General features: G+C 36.1%; 2 protein-coding genes across 2 annotated transcripts; one reads left to right on the top strand and one right to left on the bottom strand.

Annotated features, from left to right (window-relative positions):
- Positions 1-5984: 5984 nt before the first annotated feature.
- Positions 5985-22173, top strand: LOC100376383 (small ribosomal subunit protein uS3). Its single transcript, XM_085498142.1, has 6 exons — positions 5985-6064; positions 6357-6581; positions 20184-20278; positions 20385-20572; positions 21147-21411; positions 22077-22173. Exons 1-5 carry the CDS (start codon positions 6035-6037, stop codon positions 21404-21406), a joined length of 798 nt encoding a protein of 265 aa, XP_085354268.1. The 5' UTR covers positions 5985-6034; the 3' UTR covers positions 21407-21411; positions 22077-22173.
- On the bottom strand, positions 11836-15661 carry LOC146747411 (zinc finger protein 862-like). The gene is made up of 7 exons (XM_085498141.1): positions 15427-15661; positions 14816-15150; positions 14630-14700; positions 13152-13310; positions 12806-13035; positions 12561-12690; positions 11836-12437 (listed from the first exon to the last, which is right to left on the bottom strand). The coding sequence occupies exons 1-7, from the start codon at positions 15659-15661 to the stop codon at positions 11942-11944; spliced, it is 1656 nt and encodes a 551-aa protein (XP_085354267.1). The 3' UTR covers positions 11836-11941.
- Positions 22174-23877: the final 1704 nt, after the last annotated feature.

The raw sequence follows: 23877 nt of genomic DNA, 5'->3' as shown, positions 1-23877 counted from the left end.
TTCAGCTATAGTAAACACAAATATGCAAATACCATCAGCTATAGTAAACACAAATATGCAAATATCATCAGCTATAGTGAACACAAATATGCAAATATCATCAGCTATAGTAAACACAAATATGCAAATACTTCAGCTATAGTAAACACAAATATGCAAATATCATCAGCTATAGTAAACACAAATATGCAAATACCATCAGCTATAGTAAACACAAATATGCAAATATCATCAGCTATAGTAAACACAAATATGCAAATATCATCAGCTATAGTAAACACAAATATGCAAATACATCAGCTATAGTAAACACAAATATGCAAATATCATCAGCTATAGTAAACACAAATATGCAAATATCATCAGCTATAGTAAACACAAATATGCAAATATCATCAGCTATAGTAAACACAAATATGCAAATATCATCAGCTATAGTAAACACAAATATGCAAATACATCAGCTATAGTAAACACAAATATGCAAATACATCAGCTATAGTAAACACAAATATGCAAATATCATCAGCCATAGTAAACACAAATATGCAAATATCATCAGCTATAGTAAACACAAATATGCAAATATCATCAGCTATAGTAAACACAAATATGCAAATATCATCAGCTATAGTAAACACAAATATGAAAATATCATCAGCTATAGTAAACACAAATACGCAAATGTCATCAGCTATAGTAAACACAAATATGCAAATATCATCAGCTATAGTAAACACAAATATGCAAATATCATCAGCTATAGTAAACACAAATATGCAAATACATCAGCTATAGTAAACACAAATATGCAAATACATCAGCTATAGTAAACACAAATATGCAAATACATCTGCTATAGTAAACACAAATATGCAAATATCATCAGCTATAGTAAACACAAATATGCAAATATCATCAGCTATAGTAAACACAAATATGCAAATATCATCAGCTATAATAAACACAAATATGCCAATATCATCAGCTATAGTGAACACAAATATGCAAATATCATCAGCTATAGTAAACACAAATATGCAAATATCATCAGCTATAGTAAACACAAATATGCAAATATCATCAGCTATAGTAAACACAAATACGCAAATATCATCAGCTTTAGTAAACACAAATATGCAAATACATCAGCTATAGTAAACACAAATATGCAAATATCATCAGCTATAGTAAACACAAATATGCCAATATCATCAGCTATAGTAAACACAAATATGCCAATATCATCAGCTATAGTAAACACAAATATGCAAATATCATCAGCTATAGTAAACACAAATATGCAAATATCATCAGCTATAGTAAACACAAATATATTCAAATATCATCAGCTATAGTAAACACAAATATGCAAATACATCAGCTATAGTAAACACAAATATGCAAATATCATCAGCTATAGTAAACACAAATATGCAAATACATCAGCTATAGTAAACACAAATATGCAAATATCATCAACTATAGTAAACACAAATATGCATATGTCGTCAGCTATAGTAAACAGAAATATGCAAATACATCAGCTATAGTAAACAGAAATATGCAAATACATCAGCTATAGTAAACACAAATATGCAAATACATCAGCTATAGTAAACACAAATATGCAAATATCATCAGCTATAGTAAACACAAATATGCAAATATCATCAGCTATAGTAAACACAAATATGCAAATACATCAGCTATAGTAAACACAAATATGTAAATATCATCAGCTATAGTAAACACAAATATGCAAATACATCAGCTATAGTAAACACAAATATGCAAATACATCAGCTATAGTAAACACAAATATGCAAATATCATCAGCTATAGTGAACACAAATATGCAAATATCATCAGCTATAGTAAACACAAATATGCAAATATCATCAGCTATAGTAAACACAAATATGCCAATATCATCAGCTATAGTGAACACAAATATGCAAATATCATCAGCTATAGTAAACACAAATATGCAAATATCATCAGCTATAGTAAACACAAATATGCAAATATCATCAGCTATAGTAAACACAAATACGCAAATATCATCAGCTTTAGTAAACACAAATATGCAAATACATCAGCTATAGTAAACACAAATATGCAAATATCATCAGCTATAGTAAACACAAATATGCCAATATCATCAGCTATAGTAAAAACAAATATGCAAATATCATCAGCTATAGTAAACACAAATATGCAAATATCATCAGCTATAGTAAACACAAATATGCAAATATCATCAGCTATAGTAAACACAAATATGCAAATATCATCAGCTATAGTAAACACAAATATGCAAATACATCAGCTATAGTAAACACAAATATGCAAATATCATCAGCTATAGTAAACACAAATATGCAAATATCATCAGCTATAGTAAACACAAATATGCAAATACATCAGCTATAGTAAACACAAATATGCAAATACATCAGCTATAGTAAACACAAATATGCAAATATCATCAGCTATAGTAAACACAAATATGCAAATATCATCAGCTATAGTAAACACAAATATGCAAATATCATCAGCTATAGTAAACACAAATATGCAAATACATCAGCTATAGTAAACACAAATATGCAAATACATCAGCTATAGTAAACACAAATATGCAAATATCATCAGCTATAGTAAACACAAATATGCAAATATCAGCTATAGTAAACACAAATATGCAAATATCATCAGCTATAGTAAACACAAATATGCAAATATCATCAGCTATAGTAAACACAAATATGCAAATATCATCAGCTATAGTAAACACAAATATGCAAATATCATCAGCTATAGTAAACACAAATATGCAAATATCATCAGCTATAGTAAACACATATATGCAAATACATCAGCTATAGTAAACACAAATATGCAAATACATCAGCTATAGTAAACACAAATATGCAAATATCATCAGCTATAGTATACACAAATATGCAAATATCATCAGCTATAGTAAACACAAATATGCAAATATCATCAGCTATAGTAAACACAAATATGCAAATACATCATTTTCATAACATAAAAAATACAACGACATAAAAGTTCCTCAAACAGGAATTTTTTTACAGAAAGTTTTTTTCGCATAAGCAGTACAAACGTGATACGTTCGGATTTCCAAATTTATGCTGGTGAAAATCCTTACTAAATAAACCTAAATGTTCTAAGAGCGACTCATTTGAGTACCTTACTTCCAATACATTGCACTGTCACGGCGAAAGCACTGAATTTATGGACGAGTCATTATATAATACATAGTGTGTTTTTTTCATTTTCTATAATCGATCGAGATGGCTCTTACGATCTTACCAAAGATCTTCAGTATTAACAGTTTACTTTATTATATTTATCAAATCAAGAAGAGGCAAAATATTATGATCTCCCGCTCTTTACGTCACTTATTTTGGGGAAAAACAAACAAATACAAAAATAATTCCAAGATGTTATTCTTTATTCACTATTTTGCTAAATGGCAGTGAAAATTGAAAAGTAACTTGAAGACTGGACATCCTAAACACATACATCTGTTTTTCAAATACCCCGAATGGTTTTCATAAGATGATTACACGACCACATATGCATGTTGGTTAACTGACATTAACTGGTTTAATAAATAACTATGTATAGAGATTGTCCATGAAGACATCTATATTCATTCTAATACACAAGTGATCATAAAAATATATTTATCATGTCTACACGGTGTGAGTAGTGTATGTACATCTGATCCACGAACACTTACAGTATGACAACAAGTATGACAACAAGTATGACCCAAATTTGTTGTGGAAAATAAGTAGAACCGTGAAACAAAGGTTATCTGTTATCTAAAAAAATACCACACATATCTCTCTAACAGACTATGGTTTCAGACCTGGTGTGTGAACTTGAACGAAACTCGCAATCCAGGTCACTTACGCAAATCCACTCCTTCACCAATACATAGATAACTGTGTGAATCTATAATATATCTAACTTACAGGTTAAAGGACGGTGGTCGTCGCGCAGCGTGTGTTCGAATTCCATGTAAACAATGTATTTTTTACACGCGTTGTGTACGTCGCTATGTAGCTGTGTAGGGGGGTGACATGATTGGTTAAACAATCGTCTCATATGCATTAATAGATATTCATGAGCAATGAAAAACTCGTCTTTTCAGTAAAATTGTGCCAAAATGCTTTCCGATAGCATACATGATAGTTGACTGATTCTATCATTACGAGCTGAAAAAAATAATCAAAAAACTGACGTAAATATGTTTTTTGACACGTTTTTGATCAGCCTGTTCAAAGTAATCACAAGTTTTCTCGTAGAATCATAGAAAATTACGAAATTCGTGGAAAATGCAGAAGCACGTCGATATTCTCTCTAGTACTATTGCTCGAAAAGTTTTCAAAATTAACTTTTACCAGTGATAAGTTACCTAATTAGTATGCATTTCGAGAAATCGCTGAGTGTGTGCATGCGCAGTTTGAAATGGAACAATTTTGAACGCAATAAAACTGATTCAGGCGTAGAACTCAAAACTCCAGCAAAAATCTAATGGCGACAAACTGGTTGTCGGTTGGATTGTTTTGCAATCATAGACAACATTTTAGAACTTGAATATTATGTTATGGTTCTATATTTCGTTGAGAATTATTCTGAAATCATTTTATCTGTTCGTAAACGGGACGTTGTTGTTTCGACGATGGGCTACGGAGAACTGACTCCGGAAAGTTCTATAGACGACTTTCCCGGACGTCGAAGATACGGCGTTTCGCATGCGCGCGCATGTCGGTTTTAGGGTGTAATGTAAAGTTGCATGCGTGATACTATGCTTCTTGGTGCACCAATCGTTGTCACAAAAATAAAATTCCCTTCTATCGACTATCAGCAAATTGACATGTTTGTATTTTCAGCTATGACAAAACAGGCGTATCTCGCTACTTCCGGGGAAATGGTCTATTCAGATCGGACGGCGTCCTCTCTTGCTACCCCCCCCCCCCCCAACCCTGTAGCTGTGGGTCCATAGCTTCTCCTTTTGTCGGTCTTCAGTCTCTCTGGTGGTGTTTTAGTAATTTCTGAGAAATGTGATGTCCTTAAAGTTGTTATTTCGGACTTGGGGATTTGACCGGCTCAGAAGAGCTTTGGTTTTTCCCATATATTTGCGTAACACAAACTTGCGACGTCAAATATTATCGCAAATAAAAGTTGATAAAAGTACACTACTCATACTTTCTAATAAAGAAACTGCCACCATCGATAATATGTTTTTTTAAACACTCACCAGAGCAAAAACTGCGACAAAAAATCTGTTTAATGTTGTTTTCTTCGAAATGTGAGTGGCTAGACCTTACGTAACTCCGGTTGCATTTTTTCCATATATCCATGGAATGGACTAAAACACTTTTGAGGTAGAATTTCTTGATATTTATAAGTTCAAAGGAAAAAATGGTCGGAATCGAATTCTTTTTTGAATTATGAACAACCTCAGACAATATAGATAATCAAAATGGCAGTCAGGAGTAGGACTTAAAGGGGCGGCGGTCGTCGCGTCGTGTTCGGTATAGGATTCATAGCGACGTCGTATACAACGCGTGTAAAATACATTGTTTGTTTACATGAAATTTGAACACGAGCTGCCCGACGACCACCACCGTTTAACGCTATGGGTATTCGTGTTTTTTCGTCTATTTAATGAAACCTTTTGTTCAGCAAGCACGAATTTGTGATGCTTTTAAATTTTCCGGATTTTTACTTGATAAGGTTATGTGGAAAACAACAAAAGTTCTATTCAACAATAAATACAGTCAATAAGTTGTGTTGTTAACGCAAGTCATGATTCTTAAAAAAAAAATATCTCAAAATTTTGAAATGTGGAAAAATTAAAGTACAATGATCGCTTTTTTTTTTCGAATTCAAGACTACGATAGGTCCATGCAAATGAATTGCGCCATCAACGGCTACTACGAAATTGGACATCCGGGACTCTTTCTCTTTTCCCTGGCCTTTCAAAATGGCGGCTCAAATCTCTAAGAAGAGGAAGGTAAAATAAAGATTTTTGGCCAATTTAGCTTCTGTATAATGAAAATATACATCCCTACATATTTATGGATTATTGTAGATATCATTTTGTCAGGATATGTGACGTGATGACTAACATTTAAGCGGATTTTACACTGATTGTTGATGGGATGTCTCCATTGCTGTTATGATGTGTATTGTAACACATGTGTACTGTGTACATTCGGTATATTTAGTCATGTAGTAACTTCATACGTATGTTCGATGGCAGTTCTTGTGCCGCTGTTAATTATATGTTTTGACTTGTTTTGCAGTTCGTCGCGGACGGTGTCTTCAAAGCAGAATTGAATGAGTTCTTTACCCGTGAACTCGCCGAAGATGGTTATAGTGGCGTCGAAGTGCGTGTAACACCAACCAGAACTGAAATTATTATTCTTGCTACACGGACACAAAATGTTCTAGGTGAGAAAGGTCGTCGTATCCGCGAGTTGACAGCTGTTGTACAAAAACGGTTCAGTTTTCCCGAAGGTACAGTCGAGGTAGGTACTTTGAAACAAAATATGTCAACGGATAGAAAACATCGTAGTTGGTACAATATTTGTCAATATTTCTAGGCAACGTTTCTTGAAGAGAAAATATTGTACTGTTATCAATATGCTCTAAAACGTCTGTGAATTATCCTTAATAAATAGAACCGTGTTCAGATCTGTATGTTTGTTGTCGTACAAACAGGCTAATCCTGCCATATTGTTTTGAGGGGAAGGGAAGCGTCTGTAAGTAATATTCTGACCGCCAACACACAGATACAGAACATACAGAACTATAATATGCTGTTGAGATTCAAGATAAAGTCTTGCACGACTGAGGTGTCACTGGTGCTCAAAATTACAATTTTCCAGCTAGTTGTTAGAAAAAGATTATCTTATTCAGTGAAGAACATTTCTGGAGATCTTTTATCCTGAATTTTCTTGTCATGAAACAACAAACAAAATGGCGCTGCTAATAGACAGATAGTGCTATATTCAAACTCATGGTCTATAGATTTCTACCCTATTTCAAAGCATAATTATTTACTGGAGAAATGTTAATAATGAGGTATGTATATCCATGGAAGGTACTAACGGAAGGAGCCACGATGCCTATCAAGTGGCCACTTAAGCCTCTTAACTCGCTTATTTCCTTTTGTTTCAACCCAAATTAATCCTGATGAGGACATTGTCTACCTCATCTTTGATGTCAATGATAGTTTGCGATTGTTTACACAAATAACGAGTTAGCGGAGTATGATACAACCCCGCCATTTTTTTAATGTGACTATAAAATATGCGCATTATGAAACAACGGTCATCACACATGCGCACTGGGTTTGTGTAGGTGTGAAAGGTCAAAATACGCATTTCACAACCGGAAATTCAACAGATGAACGTTTGACTTAAAATTTCAAATGTTTTAATTATTAGCAACTGTAACTAGAACAAGATTTCGAGTGCTTACAACAACAATTCCTAAGGAATCACAGAGAAAGTGTCTAGGCATGCTCTCCTTTCTATACTATCCTTTCTGTTGATGTCCGGTGGTAAAAAAAAAAATATATGACAATTTTCCATTAAAGTTTGCCAAAATCTCCAGAAACAGCATTCAAACTAGACACCATTTTTGACTCCCATGTGCGAAGCACAAAATGGGAGTCTTTGCAGTTAGTGTGTCTGTATGTGTGTATGTGTGTATGTGTGTCCGACTGTTCCACTGCTATCTCAAGAACCATACATTGGTTTTTGATGAAACTTGGTGCATAGATGCTCTGGGCCAATGCGCAGATTTGATTAGGTTTTGGTAAAAATCCATGCTCGTTAATTACCTAATTTGCATGATAATTAGCTAATTTTTAGCTGTTCTATGACTGTTCCACTGATATCTAAAGAACCACTCATTGGATTTTGATGAAACTTGGTACATAGATGCTCTGAACATATGCGCAGATTTGATTAATTTTTGGTAAAAATCCGTGCATATTAATTACCTAATTTGCATGATAATTAGCTATTTTTTAGTGGTTCCATGACTGTTCCACTGATATCTAAACAACCACTCATTGGATTTTGATGAAACTTGGTACATAGATGCTCTGAACTAATGCTAGGTTTTGATTAGTTTTTGGTAATAATCCGTGGATACTAATTACCTAATTTGCATAATGATTAGTCAATTTTCGGTTTTTCCACTGATATCTCAAGTACTAATCATCACATTTCAATGAAACTTGGTACATAGATGTCATACGACACTGCACAGACCTGATAGTTTTTATGGTAATATCAGTACATATTAATTACCTAATTTGCATAATTAATTAATTTTCAGCATTTGATATAAGTAGTTAGCATTACATTTCAATGAAACTTGGTACTTACATACTCAAGGACTATGCAGAGATTGATTGTTTTCGATAAATATTTGTGCATATTAATCACCTAATTTGCATAATTAGTTAATTTTCAGCTTTTCCACGGGTATCTCAAGTACTAATCATCGCATTTCAATGAAACTTGGTACATAGATCCTTTAGGACTATGCAGAGACCTGATTAGTTTTAGGGTAAATAATTGTGCATATTAATTACCTAATTTGCATAATTAATTTTCAGCTTTTCTACTGATATCTAAAGTACTAATCATCATATTTCAATGAATCTAGAATTATGCAGACCCAATTAGTTTCCGGTAAATATTTGTGCATATTAATCACCTAATTTGCATAATTAACCAACTTTCACACTGATATCTCAGGTACTATACATCACATATCAATGAATGTACATGGATGCTGTAGGACAATAGACAGACCTGAATAATTGTGGGTTAAAATCTGTACATATTAATTACCTAATTTGCATAATTAACCAATTTTAATCTTTCACACTGATATCTAAAGTACCGTAAAAACTCCAAAATTTCGACTGGTTAAATAATTTGTGTTAGAAATGTGACGTGTTTTTAGAGTCAAAATTAAGGTGCATTTTCGGACGGTCGAATTTTTCAGAATAGAAATCAGCAAAAAAAAATGGGGATGATAGACAGTGTGCTTCATTAGTTTTTAAAAAATGCAATGTCCGTCAATTGACGTAAACTTCCTCATGTTTCACGGTAAAAGCAAAGGTCGTGGCCGAGTTGTAACTCAAAATCTAAACAAAGTCATCAATCAGTGAGTATTATGACAAGCAAAACAAAACATCAAGACGCGGAGAAGAGGTCAGCACAAAACTAATAGGTCAAAAGACAAAGCTGTCTCGCACTACCTAGGAAAACTTGCGAATGTTCGAAGTACAGGTACCCATTGGACAAAAGATACATGGATGTTTAGCAAACGATCTCCCCGACCCAGTGCAATGTATCCGGTTAGAATCAAAGCTCACGTGTCCCTTATTTGAGCACCGTACCGGTGATTTGAGGGACCAAATTCTGCCGTAAATTCGCCCTTGGATTAAAAAATATAATGGGATTTAAGAAAATAAAATGGGACTTTTAAGGTGTATTTTGGCGTCATTTTTCGGACATTTCAATCAATCCTGCCGGCTAAAATAGAGTCTAAGTTTTACCGTAGTCATTGACGTCTGTCTATTCAAGAGTACACGTGTATGATTTTTATCGTGACTAGCGTGAGCGGGTAAGCTTCCTTTCGAGAATGAGCTGTTATCACTGTGAACAATGTTAAATTATTCTTCAGATGACCAGTTTATTTTTTAAAAACAACTAATTTTTTTATTTAAAAAAAATCATGTCGTTTTCGCATCATCCAGCTTTTTGATTGGTTAATTAGCGATTTGACCTATTTGACCTAAGAGAACATGGCGGATATCCTACAGCATCAAACGTTTATACGAGACCGGAATCATTCGCTTACGATGAAACTAAGTTGACTTTTATTTGTATTTCATAACCATTCAACAAATTTATTTTGTGTACATTATTATAATCACTACTGAGTACAGTAATAATCAACAATTCAGAAACGCAGCATGCCGAGATTTTTGTGTTCGTTTTTATTTGAAACTTCGTTTATTTAGAATATATTTTCGTTACCAATAAAATAAAAATCTCTCAGTCAATCAGAAACCCGGATTCATGCCTTTGAGGAAGGTCCCGTTTGAACGCTCACATCGGTTTTTTTTTCGTTTGGGGGAAAACTAAAACTGGTCGCAATTTTCGAATAAGAATGAGTCGGCAATTTTTAGTGGAGTCGAAAATTTGGAGGTAAATAAAACACCGAAACCCGGCAAATAAATAGGCGGTCAAATTTTTAGAGGGGTCGAAATTTTGGAGTTTTCACGGTGCTAATTATTCCATTTCAATGAAACTTAGTACAAAGATGCTCTAGGACAATGTACAAACCTAATTAGTTTGGGGTAAAAATCTGTTCATATTAATTCCCTAATAAGCATAATAATTCATAATTTTTTGGTTCTGTTACATTGCGCAGACCTCATTAGTTTTACACTCAAATCTGGTCATATTAATTTTCTGATTTGCATAATTAGTTTTCAGCTAAGTAATTTCGAATTATATTTAATGTGTCTCCAATACTCTCAGCACATGGGAGTTCTTTCTAAGCTTTCTTTGATCAATATTGTACATGTGAGGTTCGACTATCGCTTCCGAACGTGCTCCGAATATTACCAAATGCTCGAGATTAGCGTAATCCATTGTACGAAGGTGCTAAATGCTAACAAGAACAATGTTTGTGAACAAACTCTGACAAATGATCATAGGGTAAAGCTAAAACAATAGCGTCGTGACTCCTTCCGGTAGTACCGCCATGGTATGTCAAACTATGCAACTGATCATGGGGTAAAGCTAAAACAATAGCGTTGTGACTCCTTCCGTTAGTACCGCCATGGTATGTCAAACTATGCAACTGATCATGGGGTAAAGCTAAAACAATAGCGTTGTGACTCCTTCCGTTAGTACCGCCATGGTATGTCAAACTATGCAACTGATCATGGGGTAAAGCTAAAACAATAGCGTTGTGACTCCTTCCGTTAGTACCGCCATGGTATGTCAAACTATGCAACTGATCATGGGGTAAAGCTAAAACAATAGCGTTGTGACTCCTTCCGGTAGTACCTTCCATGGTATGTCAAACTATGCAACTGATCATGGGGTAAAGCTAAAACAATAGCGTTGTGACTCCTTCCGTTAGTACCGCCATGGTATGTCAAACTATGCAACTGATCATGGGGTAAAGCTAAAACAATAGCGTTGTGACTCCTTCCGTTAGTACCGCCATGGTATGTCAAACTATGCAACTGATCATGGGGTAAAGCTAAAACAATAGCGTTGTGACTCCTTCCGGTAGTACCTTCTATGGTATGTCAAACTATGCAACTGATCATGGGGTAAAGCTAAAACAATAGCTTTGTGACTCCTTCCGGTAGTACCGCCATGGTATGTCAAACTATGCAACTGATCATGGGGTAAAGCTAAAACAATAGCTTTGTGACTCCTTCCGGTAGTACCTTCCATGGTATGTCAAACTATGCAACTGATCATGGGGTAAAGCTAAAACAATAGCGTTGTGACTCCTTCCGGTAGTACCTTCCATGGTATGTCAAACTATGCAACTGATCATGAGGTAAAGCTAAAACAATAGCGTTGTGACTCCTTCCGGTAGTACCAGTGTAGGAAATTTGTCCAGATTACATACCAGACAGCAGGGCTGGTAACTTTCAAAAGTTACAAGCCCTGCTAAAATGTTACCAGTCCCGCACATTTTTTCAATTATTTTCGCACACACACACACAAATAAACACAAGTTATGTACAATATACTATGCACGGTTTATTTTAACAACAAAGCAGCTGTAGAGAACATGCATAATTATTCAGAAGATGATATTATATATATCAGACGTCTGTGTCACTGTTGCTCTCGGCTAGATCAGAAAAATCTGAACCGTAGTCAGAATCTAATCCAGCTATCAAATGAGCATCATCTGTTTCAGCTTCTGCAACTTCCTCCTCATCAAGTGCATCAGCAGCTTTCTGCTGCTCTACTGCTTCTTTTACTGCCTGTATAACACTCAACTTCTTTCTCCTCTGTCCTTCCATAAAACTTGGTTTTCGGTGGTGATGCCGATTCCATTGATGTATGGAAGGAATTGGATCAAATTCAGAGACTGAAGGAGAGTGCATCTGTATGGTCATCAACATGGTCATGGTTGAACTCTTCAATTTGTTTCTGTATTGGGTTTTTGTAGCTTTCATCTGTGAAAAGCCCCTTTCACACTCAGATGTTCCTGCTGGTAGTGACAACATCAAGTCAACTACACCAAGAATGTTGGGAAACTCCACACGAAACAGGTTATTGATTGTCTGCCATGACATGCTGTGGACTTTGTAACTGAAACAATAAATGCACACTGTTGTTGAATATGTACAGTAAATAAATAAGCGCTGTGTTTTTACTTTCAGTGAAAAAATAAGAACACGATCTCATTCAATTAAGTGAAATATGTAACCATACCTGTCAGTGTTGTACAACTTTTGCTTTAGGGCTGTCCACTCAGACTCAGCAGCTGTCACATCAACACCAGCATCTAACAAATTTTGATTAAAATGGTCAACCAAATTTGCTAATAAGTCATCACCAAATTCTAAAACAAAGTAAGGAAATAATGTGATCTCCTATGCAGTTAGAATCTGTCTGAATTAGTCAGAAATATGCATATATATATAAACAAACTATAGTACATCAGTCTGATCACATACCAACTGCGTCTTCATGTGTTGCAGGCCATGATGAAAGGTCAGCCATTTTGGTTGATTGAATCAAACCCTCATTTACATCTTCAAAACGGGTCTCGATGGCCTTCTGTAATCCCTGCACTACCTTGCTAACATCATTATTTATAGACTGACTACCACTAAGTTTATGGCCTACAAAGATCCCATCATTGGCCTCAAGCCCAGCCTGCATCTTTCTTTGTTCAGGTCCTGGTCTGAAAAATAAACCACCACCATGGCACCAATGCTAGTACAATAGCTAACTACACCATTAAACTACAATTATGATATTATCTAAACTTCTAATATATTAATAACAAAATACTATTACCTTGTTTCAAATTTTAGAATATGGGATACCGTAGCCTTGATTATTTGATGAACTTGATATATACATGTCTCCCTTTTTTGTAGCTGCATAGATAACTTAACCATTACAGCCAAAAGATCAACAAGGAAATGAGCATATATCATAACAGGCTGCAGTGTTCTCCACAAGGGGTTTTAGGCGGGCGGCCCGCCCATCAAGTTTTACGGCCGCCCAGTAACTCTCAACACCCGCCCACCAACGTACTTCCAGCTGAAATTATTTGTAAAAACCTTGCATTGTTCTTCCCAAGCCTAAACAAAAGAGTAGTTGCCCAACTCTTTATTTTGCTATTGTTTCAACAGTCCAAACATAAACAATGTCCATTGGAAGTCTGCAAGCAGTTATCAAGTGTATTCATGGCAATGTGTCAATCGCTTAAATTCATTGTCGCCCGACATTGTTGGGACTTATTGCTCACGATACGCAACTACAGTGGTTTCAATTTACAGCTGTATTTTTAATAATCGTCTTCCGATCACGAAAGAAAGAAGTAAATACGAACGAAATGTATATGCACAGAAAATAAACAAATATATTAGCAGATTGCATGTAAACTCGAACAAAAATTTAAATTCCAGCCGTATTTACAACGTTCGCTCGATTTTCATTGTGAAAACAGCATGGAGAAGGCAAACTGATGACCTTTTGGCCTACCCCATTCAACGACCGTCTGCTACCCACCGCTGTTGGCGCTGTAACGATTTAGTATCTAAGTTGCATAGGGGAACAGCGCATTCTGGGTGTTCGTGTACTGAATTCAGAAAGCGGTAATAAACATCAAACATGGCTGCTGGATTAGTTTACCGCGAGTATTTGTAATTGAATAATATTTTAGTTATCTTTTCCACATACTTTTTTCAATTTATCTATTTTTTATGTCTAATCTTTCGAGAACATATCAGATTCGTTTATTTTGCCGATTGCTAGCATTTTTTTCTTGAATTCCAAAACAATGTGTAAAAACACAACGTATCGTGGCCGTACATGCGTAAATGCATCTTACCGTCCGTCGGCACGGGTGAGTACTGATGCCACAAATAAAAATGTTATGGATTTTGTTTTGACAAATTGTCTGTTTTGGCTTCGTGGGCAAATCATCTCGTATATTTTCTACATTATAACTCAATTATGTTTTGTACTTGCTCTTGGTTACTCGAATTGCATTTCATGAACGCAGAATAATTTGCGAACGCATAAATCACCGATTTCCAACTTTTTGCATTTCGTAAATATTGATAGTGACCAATCTGTATTTCAAAAAATTATAACATGTTCCAATTAAATTAAATTAAAAAGAGAATAGTAAATAACTTAGTGTGTATTGCAGTTCATGTCATAAATGCGAGAATGCTGTATGTAAATGATATGCAAATTAATATGCAAATTTATGCAAATTAGGCCGCCCACCAGCTAATTTGGATTGTGGAGAACACTGAGGCTGTGATGTCAACTGTGCCAATAAAAACTTTGCTTTTGATTGAGCTGCAGATGCACTACGAACCTGGGCAACCTTGAAATAAATAATATGACAGTAATTTAAACTAATATCAGTCTAAATATATTCTAACAATGTTTTTCTTTTCAGTAGGAGAGAAATAAATGTTATGAAGATCTGACATATTTACCTCACCTAGGTGCAGTACCAATGCTGGGTATGCCTTAAGCATGTTGTGAATAGCTCTCTGAGTATGGCTTATCCAGCGAGTACCTCCAACACGTGTGCTCATAATGACAGGTTTAGCCAGTGCTTCAAACGACCTCTTTAAACCATTTGTTTGTTTGGGGCTCTTGTGATAAAATTTGAAAAGCTGATCCAATAAATCATACACTTTCTTGAATAGAGTGGATGTACTCATTGCTTGCTTGAAGGCCAGTTCAACCCTGTGTGACATGTACTTTACCATCAATATGGATTTGTTGACATTTCTCTGGAATATGGAAATTACTCCATTGAACTTGCCTGTAAATGACAAATAACTACTCAACAACATATATATGAAAAGAGTCCCCCCCAAACAATATTGAACAAAAGTTGTTTCACACGATGACATATGTACAACTAACTATAGATTTTTTCCCCAAGTACAAATGTGCTGGTCAGTTACTGGTCAAAGAGCAGCTTTGCAGTTTGATTGGTAAATCTGCAGTCCAGGTTGCAAAATTGGTGTCTCAATCTTATACTAGTTTAAATGACTAGGAAGGAAATACTAGTAGTAATAAAGCAAGGCAATTTTACCTGTATTTACACTAGCACCATCACCAATGAATGCCACCATCTTCTTAAGAATATCTTCGGTTGCGATATTTTGGAAGATCAGGGCCTTCATGATAGCATCATATAATCCATGAGCATCACCATTCTCACAAGCTATAATTCCCAGGAAATAACAATGAGTAACACCATTGTTGGCAAAATGAACATAGACGATCTCATTCTCAACAACTGAAATATCTGTGCTACCATCAGACATTATAGATATGTATTTAGCATCCTGAAGGTGACTTTCAATTTCACTTCGTACAACTTCAGAAATAGCAACAATGAATTCCGTGCAGCTATTTTTATTCCTAAGAATAAATAAAAAGAAATTATATATTTATAGCAGAAATACATTTAAATTAATAATAATAACTTGAGTATAGTGCAAAAATCAGGAAAGAGTTACTTTTATACCCCCCATTTCTTAACCCTTACCCTACCCTCAAGTAATCCCCATTTAATTGTACATCCCTCTCCTAAGGACATCTATAGTTATCTAGAGGGGCATTTACAAATGAATTGGGTAACTGGGAGCGAGTGTTAGAGTTGGGTTAGGAATGGGGGTACAAAAGGAACTCTTGCCAAAAAATCATAATGCCAAATTGTTTGAGAAATAAATCTATAGAAAGATAAAATCACATAATACAGAAGCAGTTATAATGAGAAGCTGATAAAAAAGATGTTTTTCTGATGACATCATATGACTAAACATTCACAAAGCATCATTAAATGTAAAGTATAAACTACAAGTATAAACAATTTTACCTGTACGTAGGTCCAATATCCAGCTGCTTTTTTTCATCCACTTCACACATCCATACGAAGTCAGTAATAGGTCTAGAGTGTTTCACAATAGCGTGGGCATTACGGAATAGCTTGTCTAACCTATTAACACTTTTACCATTCAACATTTCGATGATTCTATCAGCAGGAAGTTGTTTTGATGGTGGAGCATTCTTTGCGTCGAATATCGATTTGGCTTGTTTATGACCAATTGACATTTCATGGCATGTGAGGGCATCATGTCTTAAATTGGTACACCCGGTTACAAACGATCCCTTTCCGTACTTACGGAATTTGTCTGGTATTTTGCGATTTGATAACGGCCCGTAAATAGCCCGACAGATACGGCAATACACCGTATGATTACCGGTGTCATCGGCGACCAGCCATTCTTTGAACTCCGTCTTCCAGCTTGGAACTATTTTGCGAGTACGTTTTGACTGGTCATACTCCTTATTTGCCGCAATTCTATCGATGCTCGACTTCTGTTTCTTTGTTGGAGGGTCTATCCCCAAAAAACGATACATGTTGTACGCGAAATGAAAACTTTGTAAACAAACTACGCAACGATTGAACTGGTCAGGGGTTACCGGAAGTCTCACTGCACCATGGGAGATAGAACCTGACCCGAGGTCATGTACTTATTGTTATGTTAATAAGTCAATGGATTCCGTGTTGTGGGTTGAGAATGCGTGTCGGCAAGTCGCGATGTGCGACGGCAATGCATATTTTCATAGTTTTGGCTGATCACGTTTCTGATTAAAATGTTTAGAGCACATATAAAGAATGGTAGCTTGTTTTTATTTCAATTTCGGCGGAAGAATGTGGTAACATGTTACCCGACCACCGGACAGGGAAGTTTGAAATTCAACCAGTCCGATACGAAAGTTACCCGTCTCGGGTGTGCGGACGGGCAGGAATTTCCTACACTGAGTACCTTCCATGGTATGTCAAACTATGCAACTGATCATGGGGTAAAGCTAAAACAATAGCGTTGTGACTCCTTCCGGTAGTACCTTCCATGGTATGTCAAACTATGCAACTGATCATGGGGTAAAGCTAAAACAATAGCGTTGTGACTCCTTCCGGTAGTACCTTCCATGGTATGCAGTGTTCTCCACAAGGGGTTTTAGGCGGGCGGCCCGCCCATCAAGTTTTACGGCCGCCTAGTAACTCTCAACACCCGCCCACCAACGTACATCTAGCTGAAATTATTTGTAAAAAGCTTGCATTGTTCTTCCCAAGCCTAAACAAAAGAGTAGTTGCCCAACCCTTTATTTTGCTATTGTTTCAAGAGTCCAGACATAAACAGTGACCACTGGAAGTCTGCAAGCAGTTATCAAGTGTATTCATGGCAATGTGTCAATCGCCTGAATTCATTGTCGCCTGACATTGTTGCCACTTATTGCTCACAATACGCAACTACAGTGGTTTCAATTTACAGCTGTATTTTTAATAATCGTCTTCCGATCACGAAAGAAAGAAGTAAATACGAACGAAATGTATATGCACAGAAAATAAACAAATATATTAGCAGATTGCATGTAAACTCGAACAAAAATTAAAATTCTAGCCGTATTTACAACGTTCGCTCGATTTTCATCGTGAAAACAGCATGGAGAAGGCAAACTGGTGACCTTTTGGCCTACCCCATTCAACGACCGTCGGCCACCCACCGCTGTTGACGCTGTAACGATTTAGTATCTAAGTTGCATAGGGGAACAGCGCATTTTGGGTGTTCGTGTACTGAATTCGGAAAGCGGTAATAAACATCAAACATGGCTGCCGGATTAGTTTACCGCGAGTATTTGTAATTGATTAATATTTTAGTTATCTTTTCCACGTACTTTTTTCAATTTATCCATTTTTTATGGCTAATCTTTCGAGAACATAGCAGATTCTTTTATTTTGCCGATTGCTAGCATTTTTTCTTGAATTCCAAAACAACGTGTGAAAACGCAACGTATCGTGACCGTACATGCGTAAATGCATCTTACCGTCCGTCGGCGCGGGTGAGTACTGAAGCCACAAATAAAAATGTTATGGGTTTTGTTTTGACAAATCGTCCGTTTTGGCTTTGGGGACAAATCACCTAGTATATTTTCTACATTATAACTCAATTATGTTTTGTACTTGCTCTTCGTTACTCGAATTGCATTTCATGAACGCAGAATAATTTGCGAACGTATAAATCACCGATTTCAAACTTTTTGCATTTCGTAAATATTGATATTGACCAATCTGTTTGTATTTCAAAAAATTGTAACATGTTTCAATTAAATTAAAAAGAGAATAGTAAATAACTTAGTGTGTATTGCAGGTTCATGACATAAATGCTAGAATGCTGTATGTAAATGATATGCAAATTAATATGCAAAATTTATGCTAATTAGGGCCGCCCACCAGCTAATTTGGATTGTGGAGAACACTGGTATGTCAAACCGGTCACTGGTAGCATAGTGGTTGTCGCTCCAGACTCATGATCGGTAGACCCATGTTCAAATCCTACCTTAGGCTGAACATCAAAGGGTCAACCCCTACCCTGGGTGAGTGTGCCACAGACTCAATGGGAAGGCCAATTCCACTGGCCGAGATTCATTCACTAACGAATGCGACTTTGGGGGAACCTTTGTTAAGGTCCGCAGGTGCTTGTGTTCGACCGAGCCTGGTTGACGCCAGGATAGCGCATTAAAATTGCCATTTGACAGAGAGATGGCCACACAGCCCTGTCATGTAGTCCCAAACATGAATATGACTTCTGTGGCAAAATGCACTATGTGTCAGCACTAGCACTTGCAATTTGCACATGCAAAAAAAAAAAAGTCAGGAGAGACAACGGTGACATTCAATGTCCAGAACTGTCGCCTGGCACAAAAATATATTTAAAAAAAAAAAATGTCAAACTATGCAACTGATCATGGGGTAAAGCTAAAACAATAGCGTTGTGACTCCTTCCGGTAGTACCTTCCATGGTATGTCAAACTATGCAACTGATCATGGGGTAAAGCTAAAACAATAGCGTTGTGACTCCTTCCGTTAGTACCGCCATGGTATGTCAAACTATGCAACTGATCATGGGGTAAAGCTAAAACAATAGCGTTGTGACTCCTTCCGGTAGTACCTTCTATGGTATGTCAAACTATGCAACTGATCATGGGGTAAAGCTAAAACAATAGCGTTGTGACTCCTTCCGGTAGTACCTTCCATGGTATGTCAAACTATGCAACTGATCATGGGGTAAAGCTAAAACAATAGCGTTGTGACTCCTTCCGGTAGTACCTTCCATGGTATGTCAAACTATGCAACTGATCATGGGGTAAAGCTAAAACAATAGCGTTGTGACTCCTTCCGGTAGTACCGCCATGGTATGTCAAACTATGCAACTGATCATGGGGTAAAGCTAAAACAATAGCGTTGTGACTCCTTCCGGTAGTACCGCCATGGTATGTCAAACTATGCAACTGATCATGGGGTAAAGCTAAAACAATAGCGTTGTGACTCCTTCCGGTAGTACCGCCATGGTATGTCAAACTATGCAACTGATCATGGGGTAAAGCTAAAACAATAGCGTTGTGACTCCTTCCGGTAGTACCGCCATGGTATGTCAAACTATGCAACTGATCATGGGGTAAAGCTAAAACAATAGCGTTGTGACTCCTTCCGGTAGTACCGCCATGGTATGTCAAACTATGCAACTGATCATGGGGTAAAGCTAAAACAATAGCGTTGTGACTCCTTCCGTTAGTACCGCCATGGTATGTCAAACTATGCAACTGATCATGGGGTAAAGCTAAAACAATAGCGTTGTGACTCCTTCCGTTAGTACCTTCCATGGTATGTCAAACTATGCAACTGATCAAATCTGATAATTTACAGGTTTATGCTGACTTGTCTAAAGTTATAAATGCCTGCATTCAGTTTTTTACAAATTTACATGATTACCATTACAGTTGTATGCAGAAAAAGTAGCTGCCCGTGGTCTTTGTGCCATTGCCCAGTGTGAATCATTACGTTACAAATTACTAGGTGGTCTTGCAGTCAGAAGGTGAGTATCACTGATCAGTGAAAGGAGTATGTGTATTGAAGTCTTTAATTCTGCAATGGACATGTTTTGTTCTCGTGACAAACATATGCGTAATTGTTTTTGCTAGAGCTTGTTATGGTGTGCTGCGATTCATTATGGAAAGTGGTGCCAAAGGATGCGAAGTCGTCGTATCTGGCAAACTGAGAGGTCAAAGAGCCAAATCTATGAAGTTTGTAGATGGTCTTATGATCCACAGTGGTAACCCAGTCAATGATTATGTAGATACTGCAGTAAGGCATGTCATGCTTAGGCAGGGTAGGTAGTTCCAACACACTTTGTTACGTTGCACAATATTTTACAGTTTTGAACATAATGCCAGTTTGTTTTGTGAACTGCTCGTGTAATTGTTTACCTACTAAATCTGTTGCAGATTAACAATCTACAGACAGCCAATAATTATTGACCCTGTGGCTGAGACAATTGCTAAAGCTATATTGGGAGTATTATGTAGACTATTTAATGACATGAATAATAGCGAATTGCAGCAAATATTGGATGATTTACACGAGTACTGAATTACTGCAGTTTGCAGTGATGTGATTCTTTGTGACCTTCGTACACACTGAATAAGATTGAAAATATTTATCTTTTCGCAGTTTGCATACCGCTAAATTCAGATCATTACTTATATTGTCCCAAAATCTCAAAGCAAATTTAATTCGGTACTTTGTTTATGACTCCTAGTTTAGATATTCAAGCAAACATTAATAACCTGCCAGCTCCATGTAAGAGTTAAAGCCCAACATTTAGTTCTAATATACTTAAGATTTCACTGGAAACTGGTATGTTCAAGACAGTTTATTATTCTTAATTTCTTCTTGATTTTCAGGTGTTCTGGGAATTAAAGTCAAGATTATGTTGCCATGGGATCCAACTGGTAAAATTGGTCCCAAGAAACCTCTCCCAGATCATGTCAGTATCGTGGAACCCAAAGACGATGTTGTACCATCAACACCCATTTCAGAACAGAAAGGTGGCAAGCCAGATCCAGCAGCAACCCCTGTACCAGCTCCAGCACCGCCAGGACCAGTTCCTGGTGCCGCTGCACCACCTCAGCCAGGACCTCCAGCCCCACAGTTGGGAATGTAAAAATGGTAAATAATTAACTTTTTGAAACCAGAAATTAAAATTATTGTAATTGCAACAGTAATACTAGTATTTGTCCAAGAAATCTACTTTCTTCTGTATTGAAATACTATCCCTCTATTAACTTTAAAAAGAATGAACAGCATTAAAGTATCTAAATACAGAGATCACGGGGACAGATAACTGCAGTCTTTTCTTTGATGTGTAACATCTTTTTTGGGATTCAAATTTGATTTTGCTACAGCATGCAAGGTTTGCATTCACATGTACACTATCTAAGAAAATGTTAATTGGAAATTTCAAAATATACAAATTTTATACGTTTTCAAAAACAGACTATAGCACGGAAAATTTTCTCAGTCACTTGATGAAATCAAGTATAATGCCACATCTATATTCGCCACTTACCAAACAATAACAAGTCAATACCCCACAGTACATGAAAAGTGGTATCAATATTGTGAACTTATTTTCACACATACTCAGGCTTGTCTGTGATACTCAAGACATGGAACATCCATCTATTCATTTTGATGTTAACCACAGTAGTTGTCTGTTCCTCTATCCACTAGTCCTTGGCGTAACATTAATATTACTTGATTATGAAGGTTTTGTATTCAAATAAAATTTAGGAAAACATGGTAATATTTGTTTATGTTTTGTTCTTTTTCAGGAGTGACCAAATGACATGTAAAGTTATATGAAGTAAAAAAAATATATCAAAGTTCCAATTTATTGTATAACAATAAATAAAGCAATTTTGGAATTGATTCAATGCTTTGCTGTATTTTTTTTTAAATGGGATTTCATAGTCTGACCTAGGTTATAGTCTTCAACATTATGTTTGAAAATCATTTTTCAGAGCTTTTCTGACTATTGATGGTCACCCAATTATTTTATGCAGTTTTGTTGTTAAAGCCGAATGATTTTTCTGTGATATAAAGTCTGATTTGAGATAAAATGTCAAGGCTTACAGGCCAACACATTTCATCGTAATGATTACTTTTATATCTAAGTGTTAGTTTGCTGGCTTTATCTGACTTGGAACCCACGTTCCAAACAAGACGCTGAATTGTTTGTGTTATTGACATAACATTATGATTGAGTTACGAAAATGACATCACAATTTGACTCGGTTAACGGTTAACCAAAATTAAGTTACGAGCAACGAGATATAGCACCCTAGGTTTTTTCTACAAACACATTCAGTGACTAAAATTATCGCATGGTTATAAATGAATTAGAGTATGCAAATCTAGGTTGCTTGTAACTCAATATTTGGTTTACTGTTATACTCCGGTAATTATGGCATAGTTTCTAAAATAATTGCCCCACACACCCCCCCACCCCCCCACTGTTTTTGTTACTCAATGCAGCATTTCATCTCAAACCAACTGTAGATGTACATTTCAAGAAATTTTCATACTTTTGAAGGCATTTAGCGTGTCGTGCCCCAATTGTGTAATAGAATTCAGAGTTAATTACGTAATGCACGAATGCAGTGATTGATGACCTTTGGAAATTTGCTAAAAGTTTTAGAGAACTTTGGTAAAGATTTGAAAACGAGTCGGACTTGGTGAACTGGACATTCAGTGTATATCGAGTCCAGGAATGGAGAATTCTGATTGTTGAAGCATGACTTGTGCTGCAGGGGTGCTCACTAGTTGACAGCTCACACCACTAATGCACAGATTTGCTGTAATGCAACTTATGCAAATTTACTGGCAGGTAATTCATACATGGCTATAGTGATCTTGAAAAACAAAATTTGGTAAAACTTGATTCAAATTTTATGTGTAAAAGCTGAGGAAATTGATTTTGGGGTACTGTGAAATACTTTGTTTTTGCTGAAGGATGATTCAGTGAGACTGAAATCCAGCAATTATACCTCCCCCCCCCCCCCTATATTTTACATTCAACCTGTCAATTAGGTCCAGCTAAAATAAAGTATTTTACAGTATATAGATGTACATGCAACTGAGGCAGTTTTTTTTTTAAATCCTAGGTTGTAATACCTTGTGGAAATACCAGTGTTAATTAATGTTGATGAGTGACAGTCTGAATGCAGATAAGTAGATCATTCACAAGTTAAAACGACCAGAGTTACATTTAATAGTTTTTGCATTTTCCATAGTGAATGAAGAACTTTGTCTGGCATTGTCGTTATTGTCATTTCATTTTTATCCAAAAATATCAAATCATTTGAGCATAAAATCTCGCCCAAGTTTGATTGCCAAATAATATTTAAAAGTGAGCAACTCAGTTTGTGAGTCATGGAATATTGCAATGACAGGCAAAGAATGACATAATATGCTTTCTTATGTAAACATAGATTGGGATTTCGGAGAGGAGCTCATGTCCCATGCGAGTACAGCAGTGTACGTTAGATTGATGCCATGTATGTACATACACACACACTGTGATGGTTTGGTACTTGCTTGTTTTTGAGTAAATTATGTCTTTAAAGTGTTTAT

The sequence above is a fragment of the Saccoglossus kowalevskii genome, chromosome 4 (genome assembly GCF_978046115.1).
Source record: "Saccoglossus kowalevskii chromosome 4, keSacKowa6.1, whole genome shotgun sequence".
Taxonomy (NCBI): Eukaryota; Metazoa; Hemichordata; class Enteropneusta; family Harrimaniidae; genus Saccoglossus; species Saccoglossus kowalevskii.
This window is presented reverse-complemented; position numbering and strand designations above follow the sequence as displayed.